Raw genomic sequence first — 26,259 nt, 5'->3', positions numbered from 1 at the left:
AAAGGAGCGCACATCAGATACGTCAGAACAAGATTCAAGTCCCATTGAGGCATCACGAAGGGAACCGGAGGAAACATGTGAGTAATGCCTTTCAAAAATCTATTTACAACAGGGGACTTGAATAGAGAAGGATTATCAGGAAGCCCCAAGAAGGCTGAAATGGCCGAGAGGTAGCCCTTTATAGTGCCCAGAGCAGAGCCCTGCTGGGCAAGAGAAAGAAGGAAGAGGAGAACCTCTGAAAGGGGGTCAGAGAGTGGATCCACAGCCTTTGCTGTGCACCATGCCACAAATTTGTTTCACCTGCAGGCGTATACCGTTTTCGTGGAGGGACGCCTGGCTGCCAGAATCACATCACAAACTTCAGGAGGCAAGTCAAATGGCCTCAACTGCAGGCTCAATCTCCACGCATGTAGGTGGAGACTGGACAGGTTCGGGTGGAGGACCATCCCCTGCTGCTGCGACAGAAGGTCCGGAAGAGGCAGACGAATCGGGTGATCAACTGACATGCTGAGTAGCTCGGGATACCAGTATCTACGTGCCCAGTCCGGAGCCACAAGGATGACTTGGGCCCGATCTCGCCTGATCTTCTTCAGCACTCTGGGCAGAAGTGGTATAGGCGGAAAGGCGTACAACAGACCGCAGCTCCACTCGCGACGAAAAGCGTTGCAGAGCGAGAGCCGCCTTGGAAATTCTAATGAGCAGAACTGATGTCATTGTGCGTTCTCTTCGGTGGCGGCTAGATCTAACCAAGGCTCTCCCCACTGCTGAAAGAGACCTTGCGCCACGTCAAAGTTCTGACGCCATTCGTGATCCATCATGCACCGGCAGCTGAGTTTGTCCGCCCTGGCGTTCAGGGAACCTGCCAGGTGTTGAACCACCAGGGTGACGCCATTATGTTCCAGCCATTGCCACAGGCACAGAGCCTCCTGACAAAGGGTCCACGACCCCACCCCGCCCTGTTTGTTGCAGTACCACATGGCGGTGGTGTTGTCCGTGAACACCTGCACTACACTTCCCCGGACAGAGGGAAGGAATGCCTTCAGTGCAAGTCAGATCGCCCGCAGTTCCAGAAGGTTGATATGGAACCGGGACTCCGCCAGAGACCAGAGATCTCTGATCTCCCTCTCCCCCATGTGGGCCCCCATCCCAGGAGGGACGCATCTGTCACCACTACGTGCTCCGGTTGGGGAAGGGAGAGAGATCTGCCGCTGACCCAATCGCGGTTCATGAATCACCACTGCAACTGTCTCTTAGTGCCCTCCGAGATCAGGACGTGGTCGGACAGGTTGCCCTGATGCTGTGCCCACTGAAACTTCAGGTCCCACTGCAGAGCCCGCATCCGCCACCTGGCGTGATGCACCAGAAGGATGAAGGAGGCCTTCAGCCCCAGGAGCCGCAGCGTCAACCTGACAGAGACTCAGGATAAAGGCTGAAAGATCGGAATCAGAGCCTGAATATCCCAAACCCGCTGTTCGGGAGGATAAACCCGAAACTGCACAGAGTGAGTGCAGAACCACTCCGATAAAGAGGAGCTGCTGAGAGAGGCACAGGTGTGACTTCGGCACATTGATGGAGAACCACAGCGAGTGCAGGAGTTTGGCCGTAAACTGGAGGTGGGAGACGACTGTTTGGGGCAAGCCCGCCTTCAACAACCAACTGAAACCCCTGATCTGCGCAGATGAGCTGCGACCACCGCCATCACTTTCGTGAACACCCGAGGGGCGCTGGTAAGGCAGAAAGGGAGCACAGTAAACTGAAAGTGCTCGTGGCCTACCGTGAACCGCAGGTAGCGCCGGTGGGCCAGCAAGATGGGGATGTGGAAATACGCGTCCTGCAAGTCCAACGCTACCAACCGGTCTCCTGGGTCCAGGGCAGCTAGGACCTGAGCCAAAGTCAGTATCTTGAACTTCTCCTTCTGGAGGAAGCCGTTGACATTCCAGATGTCCAAGATAGGGTGTAGACCTCCTTTGCCCTTCTTGGGTTCCAGAAAGCAGTGGGAATAGCAACCAGGTCCTACTTCTGGCCCAGGAACGCGCTCAATGGCCCCCTTGGCCAAGAGGGCTGCAACTTCCTCCTACAGAAGTTGTAAGTGATCTCCCGACATGCGGTGGTACTGCTGTGTCTGGAGGGGTCGCCTCGAAGGGGAGTGAGTAGCCCCTTCGGACGATTTGCAGCACCCACCTGTCCGACGTGATGGTACGCCAGTGGGGGAGGTGATGGCGGACCCTGCCCCCCACTGGCGTCGAATGGGCCTGAAATGCCGGACTAGGAAGCCTTAGATGCTTCAGGGGCAAGGTGTGGAATGACCCTGCCGGTGTCCCCCAGGACCGCCACGGCGGTAACCGTGACCGTGTTGAGACTGGTTCTGCGGTCTGTGGCTTGCTGGACGTGTGGGGGCGCCCCTTCCTTGGCCACGAAAGGGGCAAAAAGCAGAAGTTTGCTGGCGTTGGCCTAGGCCCCAGGACTTGGCCGTAGCCCTGGAGTCCTTAAAACTCTACAGCGCACTGTCCGCCTTGACGCCAAAGAGGCGACGGCCCTCAAAGGGCATGTCCACGAGCGTGGCCTGGACATCCCCCGAAAAGTTGGCGGACCTCAGCCAGGCGTGGCGGCGAACCGCCACTGTCGTTGCAATCGCTCTACCCAGCGAGTCCGAGGTGTCAAGTCCACACCGGATCGAGTAGAGTGCTGCATCCCGCCCTTCCGCCAGGGCTTGAGCGAGTCGTGCCCGGGCCTCCTCCGGGCACTCCCCGGGCACTGTGGCAGCACCACCGCAACCGTATCCCAAAGAGAGTGGGTGTAACGGCCCAAAAAGCAAGCGGTGTTGACAGACCGCAGCCCCAAACTCGGTAGAGGCTCAGAGGAGCTTGCCTGCGGTTTGAGCACCTCAGTGAGAAGGTTAGTCCTCACGGAAGCGACAGGGAGCTCAAGAGCCAAGGCCTTGGACGCCCTGTTCAACACCACGCGGTAAGCAGCCCCCTCCTCCGAAGCCACGGAGGGAGGAGAGACGAATCCAGTGCCGGGCGAAGTGTCCAGACCACTGGCCTCCCCCATCTCTTCTGCCCAGTCCTGGCTCAACTGGCACTGCTCTGCCAGAGGGCCCTCAGACCCCTCCCAGTCTCCTGATAAACAGGTAAAAATTATGGAGCTGGGTCGTAGGTGAAGGCCTCACCCATCAACGTCGGAGTCGGCGCCGGTTCGACGCCGTACCCGGACCAGGACCAGGGCTGAAAGTGGGGTCGAAGTCGTCCGAGGACAGCGCCGGGAGCGACACCCTTGGGGTCTGGCGCCAGCGGAGGAGTCGTGAGGTCGACTGGCGACGACCTTTATCCAGGCCTGGATCCTGCAGGGCCCTGTGGCGTCGAAACCGGAGTCAACTGCGGCAGCGGGGCCAAAGCACCTGAAGGCGCCGGGGCCGGAGCCGCCGGCCCGCTAGGGCCCCTAGTCGGACCCGCAGGGCCCAAAGGCGCTTCGGCAGGTTCCGACGGAGGGAAGTGCGACCTCATGGCCGTTAGGAAAGCACTGATCTCCTCCGGAGTTGCGTGCAGCCCAGGGACCGGCGGGTATGAAGCTGGACGCGGCGCCTGCGGCTCCGACAGAGCCGCGCGGGCAGTGTCGCCCGAACCCCGCGTCGCGCGTCGGAGGGATTCGGAAGAGCGATGACGCCTCTTCGACTTCTTTTTCGAATGCCTCCGCGACCGGTCCCTCGAGCGGCGCGGAGCCGACTGCCGGAGCTCGAGCAGCTTATGGGACCGCTCCCGTCTAGCCTTCGAGGTCAAGGCCCGGCAGTCGGGGCACGACTTGTCATCATGGTCGGCCCGAGGCAGTAAAGGCACCGACAGTGGGGGTCGGTCACCGACATCAGGCGGTGACAGTCCTCGCAAGGTTTAAAACCAGGCATCCCTAGCGGCACCACGAGTTGAAGGTCGACTCGAGAAGTGATCAAAATAGATCAAAAATGATAGTCAAAAAATTACCAGAGTACTGCTCTTCCCGGATCTGCGCTTGCTGACGTGGAAAAAAGAAGAACTGAAGTCAGCACGCGAGGGGAGCATCTAAGTACTCTGACGACGTCATTTCGGCGATCACGACGCCGACGACGGACGCGGAGCCGCAGACGACGCCTACAGACGCGCAGGGGTACTGCTGACGAAAACTTTCCGGATCCAGTCTGACGCTTGGGAATATTATAAGGTAAGGAATCTAACACTAACCTGTTTCTTTCAGATACCTTCAGTTTACTTCTCAGTATTAGGATGGAAAGTCTTCTGCATGGCTCAGGAAAGAGTGATTTTCTCCCTTATTTTGAGCTTCTGGAAAGTCGCTGCAAAGTTGCTGTAGGTTTTTAAATTTCGTACCTCAGTGAACATGACAATCATGCATGCCCAATGAGGTCTCAATGTTTACATAGATTGCGACACTAGAGCTTGGCACTGAGGTCAAGGGAGCATGCAAAATGCACCCCTCTTTTACAGAGTGGCAAACGCCCTCTCTGCCCAGGCTGTGGTAGACTGACAGTGGTGGCAGCATTAATCTATAGTCAGTGGTATCTGTATCCAATGGCAGGGGTTGCCTAGCAGCTCCCTCCTGGTAAACTCTGTGCAGTTTCCTCTACCTAGGTGCTTTTACTTTCTGTCATGACTGGGACAAATATGTTGTGAGTGATTTTGTTCACTGGATAAGGATAGATTGTTAAGCCAATGTGTTGAATGTAACTTGAGCTGGTATCTGTTCTGAAGGACATTCGACCTCACCCGTTCTCCTCCATAGTCCTAGTAGAAGGTTGGTGGGTTGGAGAATGAAGTAGATAATATCTGTGTTTAGCCCAAACTTTCCTTCTGCTTGTGTGGCCCTCCTATTGCCCGGGTTATCTTTTTTCTGGACCTAGGCCCATTTGCCTGGAATTCATTTACATTCTTCCAAGAGTAGCCCACACTGGTACCAAGAGACAGGAGTGTGGAGTGCAGAAAACTCCGCAAACTCTGCGATCGGAGCATAGTTCACCACCCACGCCTAGCTGAGACACTAGGTAATCCTCACCAGACTCCTGCCACCACCAGAGCCGTGTCCTCTATAAGAAAGTGTGGAAAGTTCTATTGTTTTCGGATAGCTTTGGACAAATCGGGTACATCTGACTTCATATCAATTGTCGAACCCAATCACTGAAATAAAAGGACTGGTACTGTTGCACTAGCTTTGAAGAGCAACCCCGTGTAAATGATCACAGTTTTCAAATGTTAAGAAAGACTTCTTTGAAGAAAAACTATTTGCAAATGTCCGAGCCCAACACTAGATGGCAGTAGTATGCAGAGCATTTTAATCTACTGCTCTACACGGTAGGAACAGATGCTTACAAGATGAGTAACATCTTCCATTCCAATAGACAATTAATGTATATAATTTTCCTGATTCACAAAGGTAAAGTTAGACCCAAAGTCTAACTTAGACCGAAAGTCTAGCTTTACTACTTTTTGGTATCCACAAAGGAAAGTTACTACTAATAATTTACTACTCGTAATTTTGCAAGTAGTAACTTTACTAGTAGACTCTTTACTAATAGGAAATTTACTAGTAGTAACATACCTTTGTGAATACCAAAAAGTAATAAACTTAGACTTTAACAGTAAACTTAGAGTTAAGTCTAAGTTTACTACTTTTTGTTATTCGCAAAGGTAAGTTACTACTAGTAATTGAACTAGTATTAACTTTACTAGTATTAACTTTACAACTAATAAGTAAATTACCTTTGTGAACAGCAGACTTTTGGTCTAACTTTTCCTTTGTGAATCAGACCCAGGATTTAAAGTTTGCACAATTAACACTTTTAATAAAGTTTATATATAAAATTACTATTCACAACAATAATTCAACTATAAGTAGAGCTGACGGCAATGTGCACAGTGAAGAAGGGAAAAAGAGCTACAAGTAGGATACAATCTGATTCAGTGCCAGTCATTAGAATCCAATGGAATACGTCATAAAGACCCCTTTGGTACTTGAAAACATATTCAGTACTGTCAGTGGCTGCCAGCATTTTAACCCTTAATGGCAAAAGATTGCAAGTCTCTCCATAATAAGCTGTGTCAGAGTACTACAAGTCAGATATGGTTAAAAGATCCCTCCATCAGTGGAGGTGTAAAATGATGTACCTTTGGTAGCACTCTTTTGGAAGACTATCTAACTGCAGATTCCCCCCCTTTTGAAAATTCCCTAGGAGTCAGACTGGATCCAGAAACGTTTCCAGCAGTACCTCTATGTGCTGGTAGGTGGAACATGCGATTCCACACTGATGCTGTTCTTCTTCAGAAATGACATACAAATCCTATATACGATCCACTAATGCACGCTGACGCAAATTGTTTTCAAAGCGGTCTACACCTCCAGATGCAGATTATCAAAAGCAAACTGGATGTGACAAGAGTGTAGATTTCTAGACTTGGAATATTATTAATGGATGGAGTCCAATTCACAGAATGGGGAGGACCGGAGGGTTGGCGAGTAATCAACCAGAAAGGGCATTACTCAAGGTAAGTAAATTGTCCTTCTGATAGAGACGTCTAACTGCAGATTCCTCACCTTTTCAATCCATACCAAAGCAGTACCTTTTTGGACGTGGTATGTGAATGGACTCAAGTAAAGAGAGGGAGGAAACCGGTGTTGTAGGCCTTGCAAAATTTGCATCACAACTAGTGATTGTAATATTGAGGGCTGATCCGGCAACCACAAAAACGGCAAAAGATACCCGATCAACTGTGCCCAGAGCAAAGTCTAGCCTGTACAAGGGACAAAACAAACAACAAAACATCAGATAATTTTACCTCAAGAATGTCTATTTGCCACGTGCTGCACCAAGTCACAAATCTGTCCCAAAGACAGGAGTATACCGTTTTTGTCATTGGACTTCTGGCTGCCAAGATACCATCAACTACCTTTGAAGGAAGGCAAAAGGTGTTCAGCTGTCACCATTCAATCTCCAAGCAAGAAGGTGGAGATTTCAAAGACCCAGGTGCAGAACCCTGTCCTTCTGCTGTGACATCAGGTCATCCCAGAGGGGCAGCATGATTGGAAGATGCTCAAGCCCTGGATACCATACTATCTGTGCCCAATCCAGGGCCACTGAAATGACTTGGGCCAGTCGGTCATGACCTTCTTCAGCACTCTGGACAGAAGAGGTGTCGACAGAACTACTGCCATCACTCATTCTGGGCAGTGAAACCAAGGTTCTCCCCATTCACGGAAGATACCATGCGTCACTTCCGTGGTCAGCTGGCATTCGCTATCCGGTAAGCGTCAGAGGCTGTTAGTCTGCCCTGGCATTCAAGGTATCTGCCAACTGGTTCGCCACCAGGAAAATGCCTTGATGGTCCAGCCATTTCCAGATGTGCAAGGCCAACTGGAACAGGGACCTGGCCCCACAACGCCATGTTTGTTGCAATACTACATTGCCGTGGTGTTGTCTGTAAACATCTGTACCAACCTTCCTTTGATGGATGGAAGAAAGGCTTTCAACACCTAGCCGATGACCCTCAGTTTTAGGTGGAGCTGGGACTCCGCCAGAGGCCTCGGATCTCCCTCTCCCCCAGGTAGCCGCATCAACCGAGGAGTGATGCATCGGTCACCACTGTGAGCAATGGGTGGGGTAGGGAGAAGGGTCTTCTGCTGACCCAACTGCGGTCTGGTGATCACCAGTATAAATATTTTGCAGCCTCCTCTAAAAATGTGCTCAGTCAGAAAGGTACCTTTTATGTTGGGCCCACTGAGACTTCAGATCCCAAGCAGAGCCTGCATTTTTAACCTGGCGTGCTTGATCAGGAAGATGCAGGTGGCCATCAAACCCAACATCTCACTGAAATCAAGGACAGAGGCTGAAATATCGGGATCATAACCAGAGTGTCCTGAACTTTCCTTTCTGGGGCAAACGCACGAAATCAAACCATGTCCAGAATGGCTCCAATGAAGGGGAGTTTCTGAGAAGGAGTCGGGTGTAACTTTAGCACATTCATGATGAACCCCAAAGACCACAGGAGGCTCGCCGTAGACTAGAAGTGGTTGACAAATGCTAGGTGCAAGCCTTCAATAGCCTGTCATCGAAGTAGAGTAAGACTGGAACCCCAACCTCCAAAGGTATGCTGCTACCACCAATATCACTTTTGTGAACAACGAGGGGCGTTTGTGAGGCTAAGGAGAGCAGCAAGTTGACTGGCTCGTTGACCTTAATGTCAGTGGGTGCCACATAATTACTGGGCACTTTTGTGAGGCTTAAGTGGCTGCTGGTATGGGGTACCTCTGCCCAAACTGCAAAAGGAACGGTAAAGCTGATGCAGCTGGTGAGGTGGGGGCAGATAAATCCACAGAGAGTACTGTGGCCCTGCTCTCTTTGAACCTCCCCAGGGTGGAATCTTCCTTAAGCACAAAAAGGCGAGTCCTGTACATCTGATAACTAGGCATAAAACCCGTCAACCTCAGACAAGTGTGGCGACAAATGGCTTTACTGGTGCCAATGGTTTACCTAATGGATTTGGTGGTGTCTAGGCCACAATGCATTGTGAATTTGGCTGCATCATGAGCATTCTGTATAGCTTGGGTCAGGACAAGTTGAAGGTGTTCTGGGACACCTGGGAGGATTTGAGCCACCGAATTCCAAAGGACGTAGGAACAGCGGCCAAACAGGCAAATGCCACTGACAGACCTGAGGGACAAACTGGTAGTATTTGTGTTTGCCCAGCTAGTAGATGCCTTCACCACTAAGCTCTCAGGCGAGGGTGCAGAGGCAAAATATGTGGTCACCCAGGGCAAGTTGGAGGTATCTTGCAATTTGGCGATTTATTGGAATGCCAGAGCAGAGTTAGGCCAAGGCCCATACGAAAAGTAATAGAGAGTGCCTCATTAAAAGCTAGTAGGGGCTCAATAGTGGTTTGCTCTGGCTGGATAACTTCAATCAAGACAATGATTTTGACCTCTAAGGAGTAAGCTGGAGGTCGAGAACTCTGGCCACCTTCTACATGACCAAAGCAAAAGAAGCACTCTCTTCAGTGGCAGGACCTAGTAGAGTGAGAAGGCCAGAATCAGGAGAAGTGTCAAGGCCACTGGACTCTTGAAGGGCATCATACCAATTATCTTCATGGATCTACATTGTGGAGGTGGTGTCAAGTGCAGATTGTGGTTTGACTGAAACCGGGCACAGCCTCGAGCAAAGTTGTAGTCAAGCCGACTCGGAGCTGGAGAACACAGTGGGCACCTGGTCTCCAAGATCGATGGAGTCGGCATCGGTGTCAATACTCAAGGAATCGGCGTGGAGGTGGAGTCGGTACAGGAGCCAGGTGAGGCATGGAGTGGGTGTCAGAAGGTCCAACTGTCGCAGAGGGTGACCCTGCCAACTGTATCCCAAATGGAGGGTACATTGGCTCCTTGGGCTTGCAGTTGAGCTAGAGGGTGTCAGAAGTGTTACGAAAAGTCAGGCCATGGCCTCACAAAACTCTTAGACCTGCCCGAGTGTCGCAGGTGGCCCTGGAAACTCAGTTGGTGCCAAGACAAGTTGCAGAATTGGATTCAAAGTCACCCGACTTTGGGAGAAAGATCGGAAAAAATTGTGACACCCTTCCACCTTCTGAGGTGTTTTAAGGGCAGAGTTCTGCTTGGATTTTTTTTTCTCTTCGACTTTGATCAAATTAACCTTGAGATCGACTCTTGCAATTTCTGGCCTTGGAACCGGTCCAAGACCGACCCTTGGATTTGGACCCATCTCAATTAGGAGTCTTCTGGTGCTTGGGGTTGTAGAGTTTCGCCAAACGGTCCAGTATGACTTTCAGGTTTATCAACGTGCAGTCACTGCAGGCCTTAGAGCCATGACTTGACCAAGGCACCACAACCAAACCCGACTGGGCTAGGTCACAGACATTTGAATGTGACAGTCCTTACAGAGTTTAAAATCTGTCGCTTTGGGAGGTGCTATTTGCCTTGCACACAATCATTTTGTTGAGGTAAAAAAGAACTGAAAGAGACCAGAGGGAGCTCCGGATCATTATCTGGTGGTGCAAAAAGAAAATATCTCATGTCAGCATGGGGGACTGGCACCTATATAGGCTCTGCACGTAATTTACGGAGATGAACAGCATCAGTGCAAGGCGGAACAGCGCCACCTACCAGCAAAGAGGTATTGGCTTGAAAAGTTTCTGGATCCAGTCTAGCGCCTGGGGAATATTTAAAAGATAAGGAATCTGTAGTTAGAAGTCTCAATCCGGAATCTCAGTTGTGCAAAATTTAAATGGTGTGTCTTCCATATCCTCCCTCTACAAGGGTCATTTTCAAACAACCTGGCCCGGGTTTATGGTAGAATTCAATTCTTGGGCATTATCCATGCATGGTCCTCGTATGTTTAAAGTGAACTTCTGTAGTGTGATTGGTAACGGAGAATTTGAACTACATCGGAATCCGATGTTGGAAAAAACAATCTAAAGTGGAGTCTCTGTCCGGATGCATTGTGAGTTTCGGGGAAAATTTCGTAAGTAATCTTGAAACTGAAATCTATTCTTAGAAGAAAAACAACATGCAGCATCCACATCTAACACTACATGCAGAAGTGTGCACAGCATGTGATCTACTATTGAGAGATGAAAGGATAGACTATTGTAGGGTGAGAGGTACGAGGGGGGCAAATCCCTGAGCTATGATTATGTTTATTAATATAAACCACTCCACTGATAACCAGAGCATGCTATTGCATAACAAGACAAACATGCATTCTTTAGAAATAAAGTAATGGGCTTTTCTAATGCATCACCTTGGGCGAAACTAACATATGGAGGAAGGACTTCCTCTGGCCATTTTTCCCAAGGAGAGGAGAGTTCTACACGTACCACATTTTAAAAATGTGCAATATTTTAATTCTACAACTACTGACTTTATCATGCTAACAGCAGAGAGAAACCAACTACAACTCACCTTAATTTGCTGGCAGAAGTGTGTGATATCCTCATCAGGACTGTTTCCAGCTGCCAGCATGCGTGTCCTGCTGTGCATGAAGTCCTGTAGAGTCCCAGAGAGTTTCTCATACAGCTCCGCCTTTGGTAGCAGCTCTTTCAAGGCCATCTCCTGTTCCTGCTGCTGTCGGCATACCTTGTCAAAGCGCTGTGTCACTTCTGCCAGTTTCCCCTGAAGGGTTTGTGCTGTTGCCTTGTCCGCCGTCTTCAGGAACTTTCCCACCATTTCTCCAGTTGCGTCCAGACTGCTGCTACGGCTGGTTATGTCCTGCTTCAGTTTCTAAGAGTAAAAAATAACAGCATAAATAAATCAATACACAAAGTTTACAAAAAATGTAATGGCTCCTTGAAAATGGCAAGGCGTTAGAGCTGACAAGGGCTGAAGCACTAACAGGTTCCATATTGTTCTTTTAGGGGGTCTCAGAAAGTTCCAAGGGGGGGAGGGGGAAGTACAAGGATACTCGAGTACTACATAACTGATGTAGGTGAGTGTGGGAAAATGCCCTTTCAGCATGGTTGCCCCCTAACTTTCTGCAAAATACCTGATGCAATTTGACTGAGTGTGCCCTGGGTCCCTGCCAACCAGGTTCCCAGGGCCTGTGTTATTTCCCTAACCTGTACCATTGTTATCACAATTAGCATAACTCTGGCCTACCTGTAAGTCACTTGTAAAGAGTACCTATGGTACCAAGGGCATGGTAGCCAGAGAAAGGCCTCTGAGGGCTGCAGCATGTATTATGCCACTCTCAGAGGGCTCTCACCACAAACGCAGACCACTGCTATTGCAGCCTGTGTGTTGTGGTACAGCTTAAAGTGAAGAGTCAACGTGGCACACATCCCTGTGTGCCGTACCTGCCTGTACTGCATGAGGACAAGGTAAGTCACCCTTAAGGCACGGTGCCCTATACCTCATGTGAGGACCTATCTGCACAAGCAGACAGGTCCCTATAATATCTAATATTATAAGTGCCCAGTAAAGCCATCCTGAGTATATGGTCTAGAAACTGGTCATTACGAGTTTCCCAGCACCATAATAGCTTTATCGAATCCTGGGATGTTTGGTATCCAATATCTCATATTGATAAACCTGCACAGATTCCAGTGTCACACTTATTATTCCCAGCACTCAGGGGTCCCTTCTAGAGGGGACTCCCTCACCCAAACATACCACTGATGGGTTCTGAATGGAAAGCATCCGCCTGAAACCCCGAGACAATTTTCTGGACCCCTGGGGTGGGTTCACACCTCCCCCAGGTCAGGAAGAGTCAGCTGAGGCAGGGGAGCTTCAAAGGCCTTGCCGCATTTGCAATGCGACCCCTTGCTATCAGGAGCAGGCCCCCTTCCTGTATCACCCCCTTTTTGGCAGGAAGACAAGCGGGAAAAATCAGGCCAGCCCAGAAGATGTGCCCACCTCTGCCAACCCCACCCCTCAGGTAAGGGAGGTGAGGTGCAAATGGCAGGCACCCTCCAATTAGGGTTAGGGATGGTGCCCACTTCCCCACGTGGGGTGAGCACCCTAAGGGTGTAGTCAACCTGAGTAGTCAACTTCGGGACAGTAGACCATTGGCTACTACTGCGAGACCCCTAAAACGCCCCCTAAATATAGTATTTAGGGGGTACCTCTGAATGCAGGATTCAGATTCAACATGAAGAAGGACCAAAGAGCTCTGCTGCAACGAAGAGGATGATGACAACTGCTTTGGCCCCAGCCCTCCTGCTTCGGAACCCCTGCAAGCTGAAACCAGCAAGTCCTGCACCCGGCAGCCTCCAAGGAACCCGGGGAACTAACCTGAGTTCCAAAAAGACTCTAATCTCTCGTGGACACTGGATCTATCCAACAGCAACCCAAGCCAGGACTCCAGATCCAGGTGTAGTCCTCACCACTCAGCACCCGATGCCCACAGCCCGAGTCAGAGTGGGCAACACCCCAGCGAAGTCCCCCTGGGGATCCCCACCTGGGTTCCAGTGTTGGACGACCTCCTTCAACCTTCTCCTCGATGCCTGCAGCCTCCTCTTGAAGTGTTCCCTGACCAAGACTGGAACAGGTAAGAAGAACCAGACACAAATAGTCACCCATGCACCCAAAGCCCCTGAGTCGTGTGGTGCCCGACCAACAGTGTCATGGTGTCCAGCAATTCTCAAACTTCATCCTCCAGTCATTGGTTCCCTTCTTCCAGTCTTCTGACTCCAGCCTGCAGTCTTTTTCCTCGACCAGCAATCTCAATAAGAATGCACTGGGCTCCCGACACCGCCTAAGCACCCTTCACCTGGCAGCCCCTGCGCTGCTGGTGGTGTGGACTTGGTGCTGACCTGGGACCCCCTTTGCCTTTACCTTAACCCTAGGAGCTTGCCTCCCAAAACCGTGTGGCCTGCCCGTGAGCAACAACTAAACGTGTTGCCCCTTAGCCCCATTGGCACCCTTGCACTCTGCACCCGGCCGCCCTAGTGCCGCTGGTGGTGCACCTCGAGTGCTGTACTGAACGTTAGTTCTACCCCCCAAAACTCAGTTACCAAAACCTTTTACTTACCTGCAAACCGAACACTTTGTTTTTCTCCACAGGATTGTATGGCGGGTTTATCTCTGAAACAAAGTGTTGAACCAGCAACAAAGTAACTTAGTGTCTTCAAAAGAGCTAACCTGCTTGCTAAAGTCATACAATGTCCAAACTATATGATTAGGTCGTTTTGTGCAAAACTAGAAAAGTACCTGAAAAGTAACTAAAAAGTCATTTTAAGTAATTTCAGTATTCTGAAGAGCTTACAACCCATTTTCTTGACTGAAAAGTAATTTGTATGCTCCTGCAAAACCAGTACACACTGTATCTTGAAATGCATCATTGTATTTAAAGTATCGCTTACCTGCTACTGAGTAAATCTTGGTTCTAGTAATAAAAATATCAAAGTAACAACTTTTTAAACAAACAATTGTGTGACATCAATTCTTGCCTGAGTATGTACAACAAAGGCTAAGCACTACCCTCTGATAAGCTTGAATGTTCAACCACACTCCCACAAGGGAGAGCAAGGTATTATCTACTTTAGCCTTTGCTATACCTCTGGGGACTCTCTGGACTCTGTGCACACTATACCCTACTTTGGTATGGTATATACAGAGGCAGCTTCCTACCCCTTGGAAATTTCTAGTATGACAGGAAAAAGAGCAACATAAGCAAGAGTTAGAGGATTATTCAGGATTGACTGGGACCTCACCGTGTTTGTGGCGAGTGCCTCTTGAATGGAGGAGGGTGAAAGCGAGGTGACCTTCTGTTCTTTAAGGTTCTTCTCAATACCATCCATCCACTGCAGCAGACTGTCTACCCCCTCCTGGACACTCTGCGAGTGAGCCATGCACTTCAAAAGGTGGTCTGTGCGCTCAGACATCTGCTGTGACATGAGCTGGAAGCGACTGATGATGCCATCTAGTTAGAACAAGAAAAAGTACTGAAGTCAAACTATGAAGACTTCCGATATTAAGTTCAAATGTGAAGGTATAGTCCTATATACACAAAAGTAAAGCATCTTTGTTTGAGATGGTATGTTTGTGTGTGAACCAAGATGTGCATCCGTTTTCACGTGAAATATTCGATGACAAGGAAGAAATGTTTCCCCCATTTCAAAGAAGCGCAGAAACAGTGATCTCCAGAAACTCGGTGCTCTCCATAAACAAGGATCTCTCACTGTGATCTTCAGACACCAGACTCTCATTACGATTAAAATGCAGAAGGTCCTATTGTGATATTTTCATACACCTAGCTGTCTCTTTGCAATTATCATACCAGACCTTCTCATTGTGATTTCCTGGAACAAGACTCTCCCCACTTGGTTTTCATCTATGAGGCTTTCACTGCCTTCTCCAGAACCAGGCTTTTATACTGAGAGCTCCACACAGCCTCTCCAATGCCAAAGGAATCTCTCACTGTCAGAACCTTATTTCTCTTAGTGAAATCTTCAGACTCCAGGGAATCTCAAAACTACAAACATCAGACTTTCTCAACACAACCGTCATATACCAGTGCATTCTCCAGACTGAAGGCTCTCCAAATAGCAGAATACCACAGCGTGATTGTTGGAAAACAGGTGCTTTACCTGCAAAGCACATACACCAGGCTTTTTCACTGTGATCACTATACACAAGTCTATCTAACTGCGACTTCCAGAAATGTGACACACTATTAACGCCACACAGAAGACTGACTCAATGGGATCTAGATAAAGTATGCTTTCTCACTGAATCTGCACACACTAGGCTTTTTTCATTGTGCTTCCCAGGCACTAGACTCTTTCACAGTAATCGCAGGACTCCAGGCTCTATCAGTGTGATCTACCTTTGCCTGCAGCTCTTCTTACCTTCTCCAACTAGTAAACTCACTGCTCTCTTTAGTAACTCGGCTCTCACAGCAGAATCTCGAGGATTGCTCTTCACACTCCTCCTGTCCACTTCTCAGGTTTTTAACTGCCTGTGTGTTCCACAATTGCTCTCACCAACTGGTGTGGTTACCTCTAGTGATTTCGACATGCTTGCGATCTGGAGCAGGGTCTCCTTGTATATCGAGGAGGAGCTGTGCAGCCTTCTGCATTTTCTCTATTTGCACTTGATGCTCAGCCAGGTCTCCCTGCAGACTCTGCCATGGAAAACGGTAATATTGGAATTAATTGAATTAGGATCTTGAGCCTCATAGCACACACTGCCATATATTCATTCCCTTGGAGTTATGGTGTCAGCACTGACACAACAGAACAACCTCCCCCACACCATGACTCCATATTATGAACCAAACAACAATGAAGATGTAGGTCTTTGTTTTGTAGAATGTTAGTATAACAATCAGTACGTAGCATTATGGGCTTATCCTGTTCAATGTTTCCTCACCGTGGTCTTATCAAGCTGCTTCTGAAGGGCATCTGCATCCGATGCAATTGGCTCTGAAAGAACTTCCTCAAGAATTGTTTGAGTCTTCGTAATCCACGCGTGAAGAGAATCTGCAGTATCTTGGAACTGATGGGACCGATCCAGAAGCATGGCCAAATGACTACCGAGCTGGGAGCACTAAAAGAGGAAGCACATAGAGATCAGGAGTGAACGGGTGGAGCTTCACAGAAGAACTAGAGCTATCAGAAGGGGAGAAGAGGGAGGGAAAACAGAAAGAGACATGGTGCACCAGCACAGCAGGACGGGTAACAAGAGCGGGAAGGAAAATGCTACTTACCAGTATGCATCTGTTCTTGGCATTTAGAGCTGCAGAGTTGTACACTATGCATAGATCGCCACCTAGTGTTGGGCCCGGATGTTTGCAGTTTGTTGTTGTCCTGAAAAGTTCTTTGGAAGTCACGAGATAGGTGACTCCTCCTTAGGACCACATTGCGCATGGGCATCGGCTCCATCCCCAGATTGTTTTTCGCCATTAGGGAAATGATGGAGCTTTGCAAGTACAGGAAGGATGCCCGTCTAATTTGTATCTAATTAAGATAATACTGGAACAGACAAGGGTAGCCGGGAGGCGGGTGGGCGTGTACAACTCTGCAGCTCTACATGCCAAGAACAGATGCATACTGGTAAGTAGCATTTTCCGTTCGAGGCATATGAGCTGCAGATTGTACACTATGCATAGATTATATAGCAGTACCCACTCTTAGCGGCGACCACCCCTATCTGTTGCAGTAGTTTGGAATAATGTTTTGAGAACAGCATGGCCCACATTAGCTTGTTGTTTTGTTTGCACATCTACACAATAGTGTTATGTGAATGTGTGCGATGTAGCCATGTGGCTGCTCTGCAGATGTCGTCTATGGGAATGTTCCCTAAAAATGCCATTGAAGCCACTATCTTTCTGGTAGAGTGGGCTTTAGGAGGAACAGATAGCGTACGTTTAGCTTTGTGGTAGCAAATCTGTATGCATTTGACAATCCATCTAGCTATTCCAGATTTTCCAGATTTTGAAATGGGATTGCCCTTGTGTGGTGGTGAGAAAGACACAAAAAGTTGTTTTGTCTTACGAAAGATTGTGTTTTTTCTATGTAGTATAGCAACGCTCTTTTGACATCTAAAGTGTGAAGAGCTCTTTCTGCTACTGACTGTGGTTGCGAGAAGAAAACGGGCAGTTCCACAGGTTGATTGAGATGGAATGGAGAAATGAATTTAGGAAGGAATTTTGGATTGGTACGCAGAACAACCTTATTTTGATGCATTTGCAAAAAGGGTTCTTGAATGGTTAGTGCATGTAGTTCACTAACTCTGCGCAGGGAGGTAATAGCTACTAGGAACGCAACCTTCCAGGTTAACAATTGTAATTTATATTTGTGCAGGGGTTCGAAGGGAGGCCTCATTAGCCGTGTGAGAACGACGTTTAAATTCCACACAGGTGAAGGTGGTACTCTGGGAGGAATTATTATTTTAAGGCCTTCCATAAAGGCTTTAATGACAGGCACTCTGAACAGAGATAGATGTTGTCTGTTTTGCAGATATGCTGCTATTGCAGCAAGATGTAGTCTAATAGACATATAGGCTACATATTTGAAGATGCTGTGATGTGTTGAATAGCCACATCTAAGGGATTCATGTCGTTGTTATGACAATATATTACAAATCGTTTCCACTTGGCTGCATAACATGCCCTAGTGATAGGATGTCTAGCTTCTTTAATGACATCCATGCAGTCTGGAGGAAGGTTCAGATATCCAAATTATAGGACTTCAGGAGCCAGATCGCAAGGATGAGCTCAGCTGGGTCCAGGTGTCTGATCTCTCCACGGTTCTGTGTTAAGAGGTGTGGAGACAGGTGCAGTTTTTGGTGTGGTACCACAGACAGTTGTAGCAGTGTGGTGTACCACAGTTGTCTGGCCCACTTTGGAGCAACTAGGATGAGGGTCAGAGAAAGCTGCTGTAGTTTGCGTACTACTAGTGGCATGAGTGATAGAGGTGGAAAAGCGTACGCAAATCTGTTTGACCAATCCATCCATATCGCATTGCCTTTGGACAGTGGGTGTGGATATCTGGCGGCGAAGCTTGGGCATTTTGCGTTTTCGTACTCCTGGGACATGTTGGGCTAGAAGGAATATGATCTGAGGTATGGCCCACCTCCATATTTCTTGTGCTAGTTGAGATAGTTGCAGGGAGTGCGTGCCTCCTTACTTCTGTATGTAATACATTGCTGTCATGTTGTCTGTGCGGAATAACACAGCTTTGTTTGCTACTAGCTTTTGGAAAGCTTTTAGTGCCAGGAATACTGCTAGTAACTCCAGATGATTGATGTGGAGTAACTTTTGTTGCGGTGTCCACCTGCCTTGCATGGTGTGTTGCAGTAGGTGGGCTCCCCAGCCGGAGAGCGATGCGTCCACAGTCAAGATTATCTGGGGAACTGGCTCTAGGAACGGTCGTCCCTTGGAAAGGTTTTTGGTGTTCCACCACTGCAGAGAGCGATGAGTTCGACCGTCTACCAACATTAGGTCTGTTAAGTGACATTTGAAGTCTTGCATGGGTTACTATGAAGTTGCAAGAGGCCATCATCCCTATGAGTTGCATGATCACTCATGCTGGGAGGGAGTGTTGTAGCTGAAACTTTGTTAGGAGAGTTTGCATGCTGGCTATCCTTGCTGGGGTGGGATAAGCTAGTGCTGTTGAGGTGTTTATTGTGGCACCTAGGTACTGTTGTACTTTGAATGGCTGTAGATGAGACTTGGTGTGGTTTATTGTGGAGCGGGTGGATGTATGAGTGTGTTTTACGCATTGATTGTGTGAGCTGGCTTTTATGAGCCAGTCGTCAAGGTACGGGAAGACATGGATGTGCTGTCTTCGTAGATGCGCTGCCACCACTGCCAAGCACTTGGTGAAGTCCCTTGGTGCTGTACTGACTCCGAATTGGAGTACTTTGAACTGGTAGTGCTGCCCAACTATTACAAACCTGAGATACTTCCTGTGAGCTTTGTGAATGGGAATGTGGAAGTATGCGTCCTTGAGGTCTAGAGTAGCCAGGAAGTTGTTTTGTGACGAGAGGAAGGACTTGCTGGAGTGTGACCATGTGAAAATGGTCTGACTGTATGTATATGTTTAGCTGCCCGAGGTCTAAAATAGGCCTTAGTGAGCCGTCCTTCTTTGGGATTAGAAAATATAGAGAGTAAACCCCCTTGTTTTGCTGGTGCAGAGGAACTAGTTCTATTGCACTTTTTTCTAGCAGAGATACTACTTCTTGCTTTAACAGTGACAGATGTTCTTGTGACATTGGACGCTGTTTGGGTGGTATGTTTGGGGGGGGTAGATGTTAATTCTAGATAGTAACCTGAGTGAATAATTTGTTGCACCCACCTGTCTGATGTGATGTTGATCCATGCAGGCAGGAATTGTTGGAGTCTTCCACACACAGGGGTGGAATGTTGGGGGGGCAGGGGGGGAAGTCATTGGGTAGGGGTGGAGGCAGAGCGGGAGGTGTTGTTTTTGCCTCTGCCTTTGTTGTTGTTACCCCTGTAACCCCCTCTCTGGTAGCCCTTGGTGAATGTGGATTGGCCAGGGGTTTTGTAGGAAGAGGAGGGACTTTCTGGGGAGTAGCCTCTTGTGTTGCCTCTGTACGATGCGCAACGAAAAGAACGTCTGGGAGCTTGCTGCTGCAAGGCTCCCATAGATTTTGCAGTGTCGGTGTCTTTCTTCATTTTTTCCAAAGACACGTCAACATTTGGGCCAAATAAGTATGTTTCATCAAATGGCTGATTAAGTATAGAGTTTTGCACCTCAGGTTTAAAACCTGAAATACATAGCCAGGCATGTCTACGTAGCAAGGTGCTGGTATTGATTGCCCTTGAGGCAGTATCTGCAGCGCCTAGGGCGCAACGGATGGAAGTATTAGTGATATTTTTACCTTCCTGTATAAGTTCATTAGCCCGGTCTTTGTATTTGTCTGGTAGGTGCTGCATTAGGGAGACTAGTTCATCGTAATGTGCCCTGTCGTATCTTGCCAGCAAGGCTTGGGTGTTGGCAATGCGCCAGATGTTAGCTGCTTGTGCCGAAGCTCTCTTGCCAGAGGCATCAAGGAGTTTAGATTCTTTGTCTGGTGGTGAGGCTTCACCTGTTGTTTGGGAATTAGCACGTTTACGTGCATTGGATACCACTAAAGAATCTAATTGTGCTGGGCCTTTAATATAAGCTGGGTCTGCAGGGGCAGCTTTATATTTTTTCTCAGTGTGGGGATTGAGGACCCTAGCCTAACGGGGTCTTTAAAAACCTCTGTTGAGTGCTTGATGACGCCCTTAAGCATTGGTAAGATGGCTGTAGACCTTTGTGAGTTGTCAAGAGTGTCTAATAGGAAGTCTTCCTCCACTGCATCAGTGTGTAAGTCCACCCTATGATATTGTGCGGCCCTCTGGACTAGCATGTTAAAGCCTAAGGAGACCTCTGGTGGGGAAGGCCTGGAAGGATAGACGTCATCCTGTGGGACATAAGACACATCAGGGGTGTTGTAATCATCCCATGGATTAGGTGACTGAGGGGGACTATTAGTATGTGGTGGGTAATGTGCACCCCCACCTTCATAATCAGAATCTGTGTGTACATCATCGTCTGGGTTAGGAGATGGTGTAGGTGAAAGCTGTGGTGGAGGAGGTGTATGAGTAGGAACAGTATGGGGAGGTGGAGGAGAAGGGACCCTTAATGGAGAGGTTGCAATGTCTCTCTTCTTTGCAGGGGGAGGAGGTGCTGGCGCCTCAAGTGGTCTCTTCTTGGAGCTGAGTGTCAATTGTCCAGTTTTGGGATCCTTTACAAGGGTTTTTTGTTGTGGATCCAGTGTAAAAAGCTCTTGTGAGCCAGGTAAATCCTTTGGCGTCTACATTTTCGGCTCTGTGGGTTTTTTAGGCATCGAGTCGGCAGTTGGCTTAGGAGTATGCCCTTTCGAAGTGTCTTTTATGGGAACCTGTTTTTTCGGTTCAGAGGGTTTTTTCGGGTCCGATGCGTGTGAGTCTGGAGCTTTGGTTGATTTTTTACTCCGCTCCAAGTGCGGTTTCGGTGTCGACGAACCGCTGCTAGTCTTCGGCGCTATATGCTTGGGTGTCGAAGCAACGGTTGAGGTGGAAGAGGAAGATGGCTTTTTCTTCGGTGTCGGTACTGGGTCGGCACCGGAAGTAGGCTGGCTCGAGCCCGAGCCACTTGAAGGCTTTGTGGTCTTCTTTGACGGGCCTGAAGGCGGTGCATTAGAAGCAGTCTGTCGGTGTGCACCCGACCCCGAAGGTGAGGGTGTGACCGAAGCCTTTTTAGATGGTGTCGAGGAAGCGTGGGGGCGACGGTCCTACTTACGACCCGTTGAGCTGGAGTGACCTCCTCGACGTCGGAGTCTTCAGCATCTGATGATCCGATACTCTCTTTGGCGTGCTGGTGTTCTGGCACGTCGACGCCCTCATCGAAGATGTCGTCTGGAATCGGAGCTGACGAGTGAGCCATAGTTCTTCGAGCTCGTCGGTCCCGGATCGTCTTCTTGGAGCGGAATGAGGCACACGCCTAACAGTCTTTGGCCTCGTGCTCCGGTGAAAGGCACAGGTTGCACACCTCATGCAGGTCGGTGTGGAGAAATTTCGACACTTCTTGAATGGCGTCCTTTCCATGAGCCAGAAAGTGAGGCCTAGGTAGGCCCAAAGACCTTCGTCGACGACCGGAATCGAAGACTTCGAAGTTAGTTGAGAAGCGCGTGGTAGATCGCGACCGAGACAATACCGTCGAACTGGGTGAGGATTGCGCGCCAAAGGAAATTTGGTTCCAAACCGGAGCGCAGGAAATACATCCGAGCCCGATGGCGGAAAAAAACAATCTGGGGATGGAGCCGATGCCCATGCGCAATGTGGTCTTAAGGAGGAGTCACCTATCTCGTGACTTTCAAAGAACTTTTCAGGACAACAACAAACTGCAAACATCCGGGCCCAACACTAGGTGGCGATCTATGCATAGTGTACAATCTGCAGCTCATATGCCTCGAACAGGGTTATTAGGAAAGGATGAGAAGAATCAGAACAGGAGAGGGCCTTCAGGGGAAGAGAGAGGCCTCATCTTAAACAGGAACTGAGTCCCAAGTATTGGGTTGGGACATTGAGAGACGACAGGAAAGGATTCTGGAGGAGGAACAGAAAGATATTGGAAATGAATGATGAAAGAGTCAAGAGGGGGTTTTAGGAGAGGAAGAGCAGTCTCAGGTAGAGAAGCGAGAACAAGAAGGAGTAACTACAATAAACAAGGTTCACAAAAGGCAGGGGGTAGTTGGTCAGAAGAAAAATAGCTGCAGTGAGATCTTAAACTCTCATTTTCTGACCCTGATCATTATCTTCCCTAGTGTGAGCAGAAGATGAGCACGACAGCATGTGCTTGCCATGGCAGGACATACTGTAATATAAGCTTTGGTTGGAATGAGCTTCTAATGGCATCAGTATACCAAGGCATACATTTTACCCAACATAAGCCTACCATAAACTTGCTTGGACCTAGGCCTAGCATGGCATAAGCCTACGTTAAAGTGATTGTAGAGGGACCTGTGTTAAGCTTACAGTTGTGTGTACTTACTCAGCCTCAAGTTTAACTCGACTGAAGCATACACAAGCAAGAATTTACTTTTGACATTTGTTTACCTTTACAAAAGTATGCCTTAACAGACAACTTTCGATGGGAGTCCACGTACTCACCCACAGTTACCCTGACCTTGAGGAAGGTTTTATCTGGGATAGGTGGCACTGGCATAAGCATTCCTTGACATCTGTGTATGAGGGCATGCATTTATCATGGCATAACATTAAAGCAGTATGTGTTTACATTGCACCAGCCTAGCATAGCGCAAGCTTATCCTGGCCTGCATGAGTTTATTCAGGCTTAAACTTGTCTTAATTGCAGCTTAACTTGACATTAGCTTTAGTAGCAGCAAATGTGTCTCAAAAAAGCGTGCCCGGTCATGAGCTTACTGTGAAGTGAGCTCCTTTTGGCACAGGATGCCTTTACTATAAGCTCATGTAAGCTTACCCTGGTGCAAGCCTCTTTTGTCATGAGAATAACTTGACAAAAGTTTGCCTTTCGATTAACAGCTTTGTCACACACTTCCTAGGTGTGAGCTATCACTCATCCATGCTTCCTTTGGCACAGCCTTAAAGTGACTTCAACCAAGCTCTACCTTACTGTGGTGTGAGTTTGACCGGGTTCAAACGTTAGAATGAGCTAGCACAGGCATACGCTCAATCAGAATATCTTTGCTTGTCTACTTGCTGCCACATTTTCAGGTGTATGTCGAACATTTCTGGCTGTCCTATCTTTTGAATGTTTAACTCTATGTCCTGCCATAAATCATCCTTCATACATAAATCATTTCATTTACTTGATGTATTATTTATTTAAGTAAACCACTGAGCTAGTTTTTATTTTCTGTTTAACAACATTTATTTAGTGTGTTTTATATAGCGCACAGCTACCCCAAAGGGGTGTCCCGGCGCTTCCTGTGCGATCTTAAGCTGAATTAGATGTTTGAAGGGTATATTAACAGAAAAGGAAAGTCTTTAAGGCTTTCCGAAAGGGGATTTCTTCCTGGATCGTCCGGATAGAAATTGGTAGCTTATTCCAGAGGGCAGAGGCACCTACTTGAAAGGTTTTTCCGCCTGAGCGGGTTTTTTTAAAATCTGGGAGTAGTGAGAAGGTTTTTTGAGGAAGAGCGAAGAAGCCTGGTGTTACTGTAGGGGGAGAGGCATGTGGAAAGGTAGGCAGAGCCCTTTCCCCTCACTGCACGATGGGCCAGTACTAATGCTTTAAATTCTGCCCTTTTTTGTATGGGCAGCCAGTGTAGTCTGCGGCGATGGGGCGAGATGTGCTCACGTAGGGGTATACCACCCACCAGCCGTACTGCAGCATTCTGGACTGTCTGGAGTCGATGGCAAAGACCTGCAGACAGTCCAATGTAGAGGCCATTGGCGTAGTCCAGATGAGAGGTAATTAGCTCCTGGACTATATTCTTCCTGGTGTTGTTAGGTAAGAAGTTGATGAACTTTTTCACCATCCTAATTTTGGCAAAACATGCTGCAGAGACTGTATGTACTTGTTGTTGGAAAGAGAGGTTAGTGTCCCATCTGACCCCTAGATTTTTCACCGACTCTTTAGGCTGGGGAGGGGCACTCAGATCAAGGGGCCACCAAATGTCGGGATCCAATGGAGACGGCTGGTGAAAGAATAGTACCTCCGTTTTCCCGGCGTTAAGTCGGAGGAAATTGTGGTCCATCCATTGCGCAATGGTACGCAGGCAGTTTTTTAGTGGGTCAAAGGTAGATTGAGTGATACTGTTAAAAGTGAATAAAAGTTGAATATCATCTGCATAGGAAGTGGCCTTGATTCCAGTTTGGGCGATGATTTCAGCAAGGGGTGAAAAATAAACATTAAATAAGAGGGGACTCAGAGAGGAGCCCTGGGGGACTCCCCACCGAAGCGGACGGCTGTCCGAGGTGTAAGGGGGGGTAAACACTGCTTGCGTCCGGTTGGACAGGAAAGATGCAATCCATTTTAAGGCCGTACCCTGGATGCCTTTTGACTGTAGGCGGTCCAGGAGGAGGGGGTGGGAGACGGTGTCGAATGCTGCTGACAAGTCAAGCAGCACCAACACCGCTCTTGATCCCTCGTCCATCCTCCAGCCTACGGCATCGGCCATCTCTATTAGTGCAGACTCAGTGCTATACCCTGGTCTAAAGCCGTGCTGTGTGTCGTGGAAAGCACCATGTGTTTCTAAAAAACTTGCTCGTTGATGCTGTACAAGTTTTTCGAGCACTATGGCAGGAGCTGGTAAAAGAGAGATAGGCCTATATTTGGCGGGTTCACCAGGGTCGGCATTGGCTTTCTTCAATATGGGGACTAACCGAGCATGCTTCCACGAATCTGGGAAGATACCGGTATGCAGGGAATCATTCCATATCCCATTCAAGATGGGATTAAGAAGGGGTGCCAGGGATTTGTATTGCTTGGCAGGCCAGGGATCAAGAGGGGAGCCAGATTTACATTTTAAGAGTTCTTTTAAAGATTGATCCAGGGTAATGTCTCTAAAATTAGAGAAAGTGCAGTCTAGTCCCAAAGTGACAGTACTGGTTATCCGATTGTCTGAGTTAGTACTGCTAGGGAAGGAATCATATATAGTAGCAATTATGTTATCGAAAAAATCAGAGAGACTGTTACACAGTGTCTGAGACACCAAGGGGGGTTGTTTGAGAGCTGAGGGGTCAGTAAAGGTTCTGACTGTATTAAATATTTCCCTGGGTGATCCCTGTGCACAGTTAATTTTTTCTTCCAAGAAAATTCTTTTGTGCTCAGTTATTTTTTTCCTATACTCTTTAAGGGCAGATTTGTATAGGAACGTACGGTCCTGAGAATAAGTTAATCTCCAGCGTGTCTCAAGGAGCTTACATGCCGATTTACATTTTCGAAGCGCATCAGAGTACCAGGGGGCAGCACGATAGGTTTTAATAGGTCTGATTGGGGCAAGATGGTCAATGGCGGAAGAAATCCAGCCATTGAAATTAGTCAGCCTGGCATCTAAGTCAGAAACTGTATTAGAGGGATGGATGGGGGAAAGATGAGCAGCTAGGCTATCAAGGGAGATCTTACTCCAGTTTCTACCTTGTAGTTTAGCTGGGCGCCTAAGGCGATCTTGGTGGTGCAGAAAAAAAGAGAATGGGATAAAAAAGTGATCAGACCAAATCACCGGGAGGGGTTCATTTATGGATAGTCCATCCAAGTTGGTACAAATCAGGTCAAGAATATGTCCGGCCTTATGTGTGGGACTGCTGATAAGTTGGTTTAGCCCTCCATCTGATAATGTGGAAAGGAAGTTAATAAAAATAGAATCCGAGGGATTATCAACATGAAGGTTGAAGACCCCAAGGAGAGTAAAATTCGCATAACGCAATGCTGCTTGCAAGACAAAGTCTAAGAAGGCTGGTAGATGCGTTGTTTTAGAGTTAGGGGGACGATAGACCAGAAGGCCAGAAAAGGTAAAATTGGCCGCCATTTTAATACAAAAGGGAAGTGCTTCAATACGTTCTACTTGTATGTAAGGGAAGGAGGAGATAGTCCACTGGGATTTATATATTATGGCAACTCCTCCTCCAGGACGAGTGCCCGGTCTGTTAGCACACAGTATGCTATAGCCAGAAGGTATGGCTAGGCATACTGCGGGATTAGTTTCGTCCCCTAGCCAGGTCTCGGTTAAAAAGAGGAGATCCCACTTATCATCTTCCAGAGTTTGGGCAATGTCAAGAGAGTGTTTTGCTAAAGAACGGCAGTTAATCATGCCAGATTTTATGGA

General features: G+C 48.3%; 1 protein-coding gene across 4 annotated transcripts in view; it reads right to left on the bottom strand.

The window, feature by feature from the left end:
- The window catches only part of MACF1 (microtubule actin crosslinking factor 1), a 990,087-nt gene that overhangs the window by 429,860 nt on the left and 533,968 nt on the right, over positions 1-26,259 (bottom strand). For all 4 annotated transcript variants that reach the window (XM_078680764.1, XM_078680763.1, XM_078680765.1 and 1 more), the window contains 4 exons: positions 15,847-16,023; positions 15,475-15,598; positions 14,187-14,395; positions 10,939-11,256 (listed from right to left, as the gene is read on the bottom strand). In XM_078680764.1, the coding sequence (XP_078536890.1) occupies positions 10,939-11,256; positions 14,187-14,395; positions 15,475-15,598; positions 15,847-16,023 (828 nt within the window). The remainder of the gene's footprint in view (positions 1-10,938; positions 11,257-14,186; positions 14,396-15,474; positions 15,599-15,846; positions 16,024-26,259) is intronic.

Source organism: Lissotriton helveticus, chromosome 3_1 (assembly GCF_964261635.1).
Source record: "Lissotriton helveticus chromosome 3_1, aLisHel1.1, whole genome shotgun sequence".
Taxonomy (NCBI): Eukaryota; Metazoa; Chordata; class Amphibia; order Caudata; family Salamandridae; genus Lissotriton; species Lissotriton helveticus.
The sequence above is the reverse complement of the archived record's forward strand: the minus strand, read 5'-3'. Positions and strand labels throughout refer to the sequence as shown.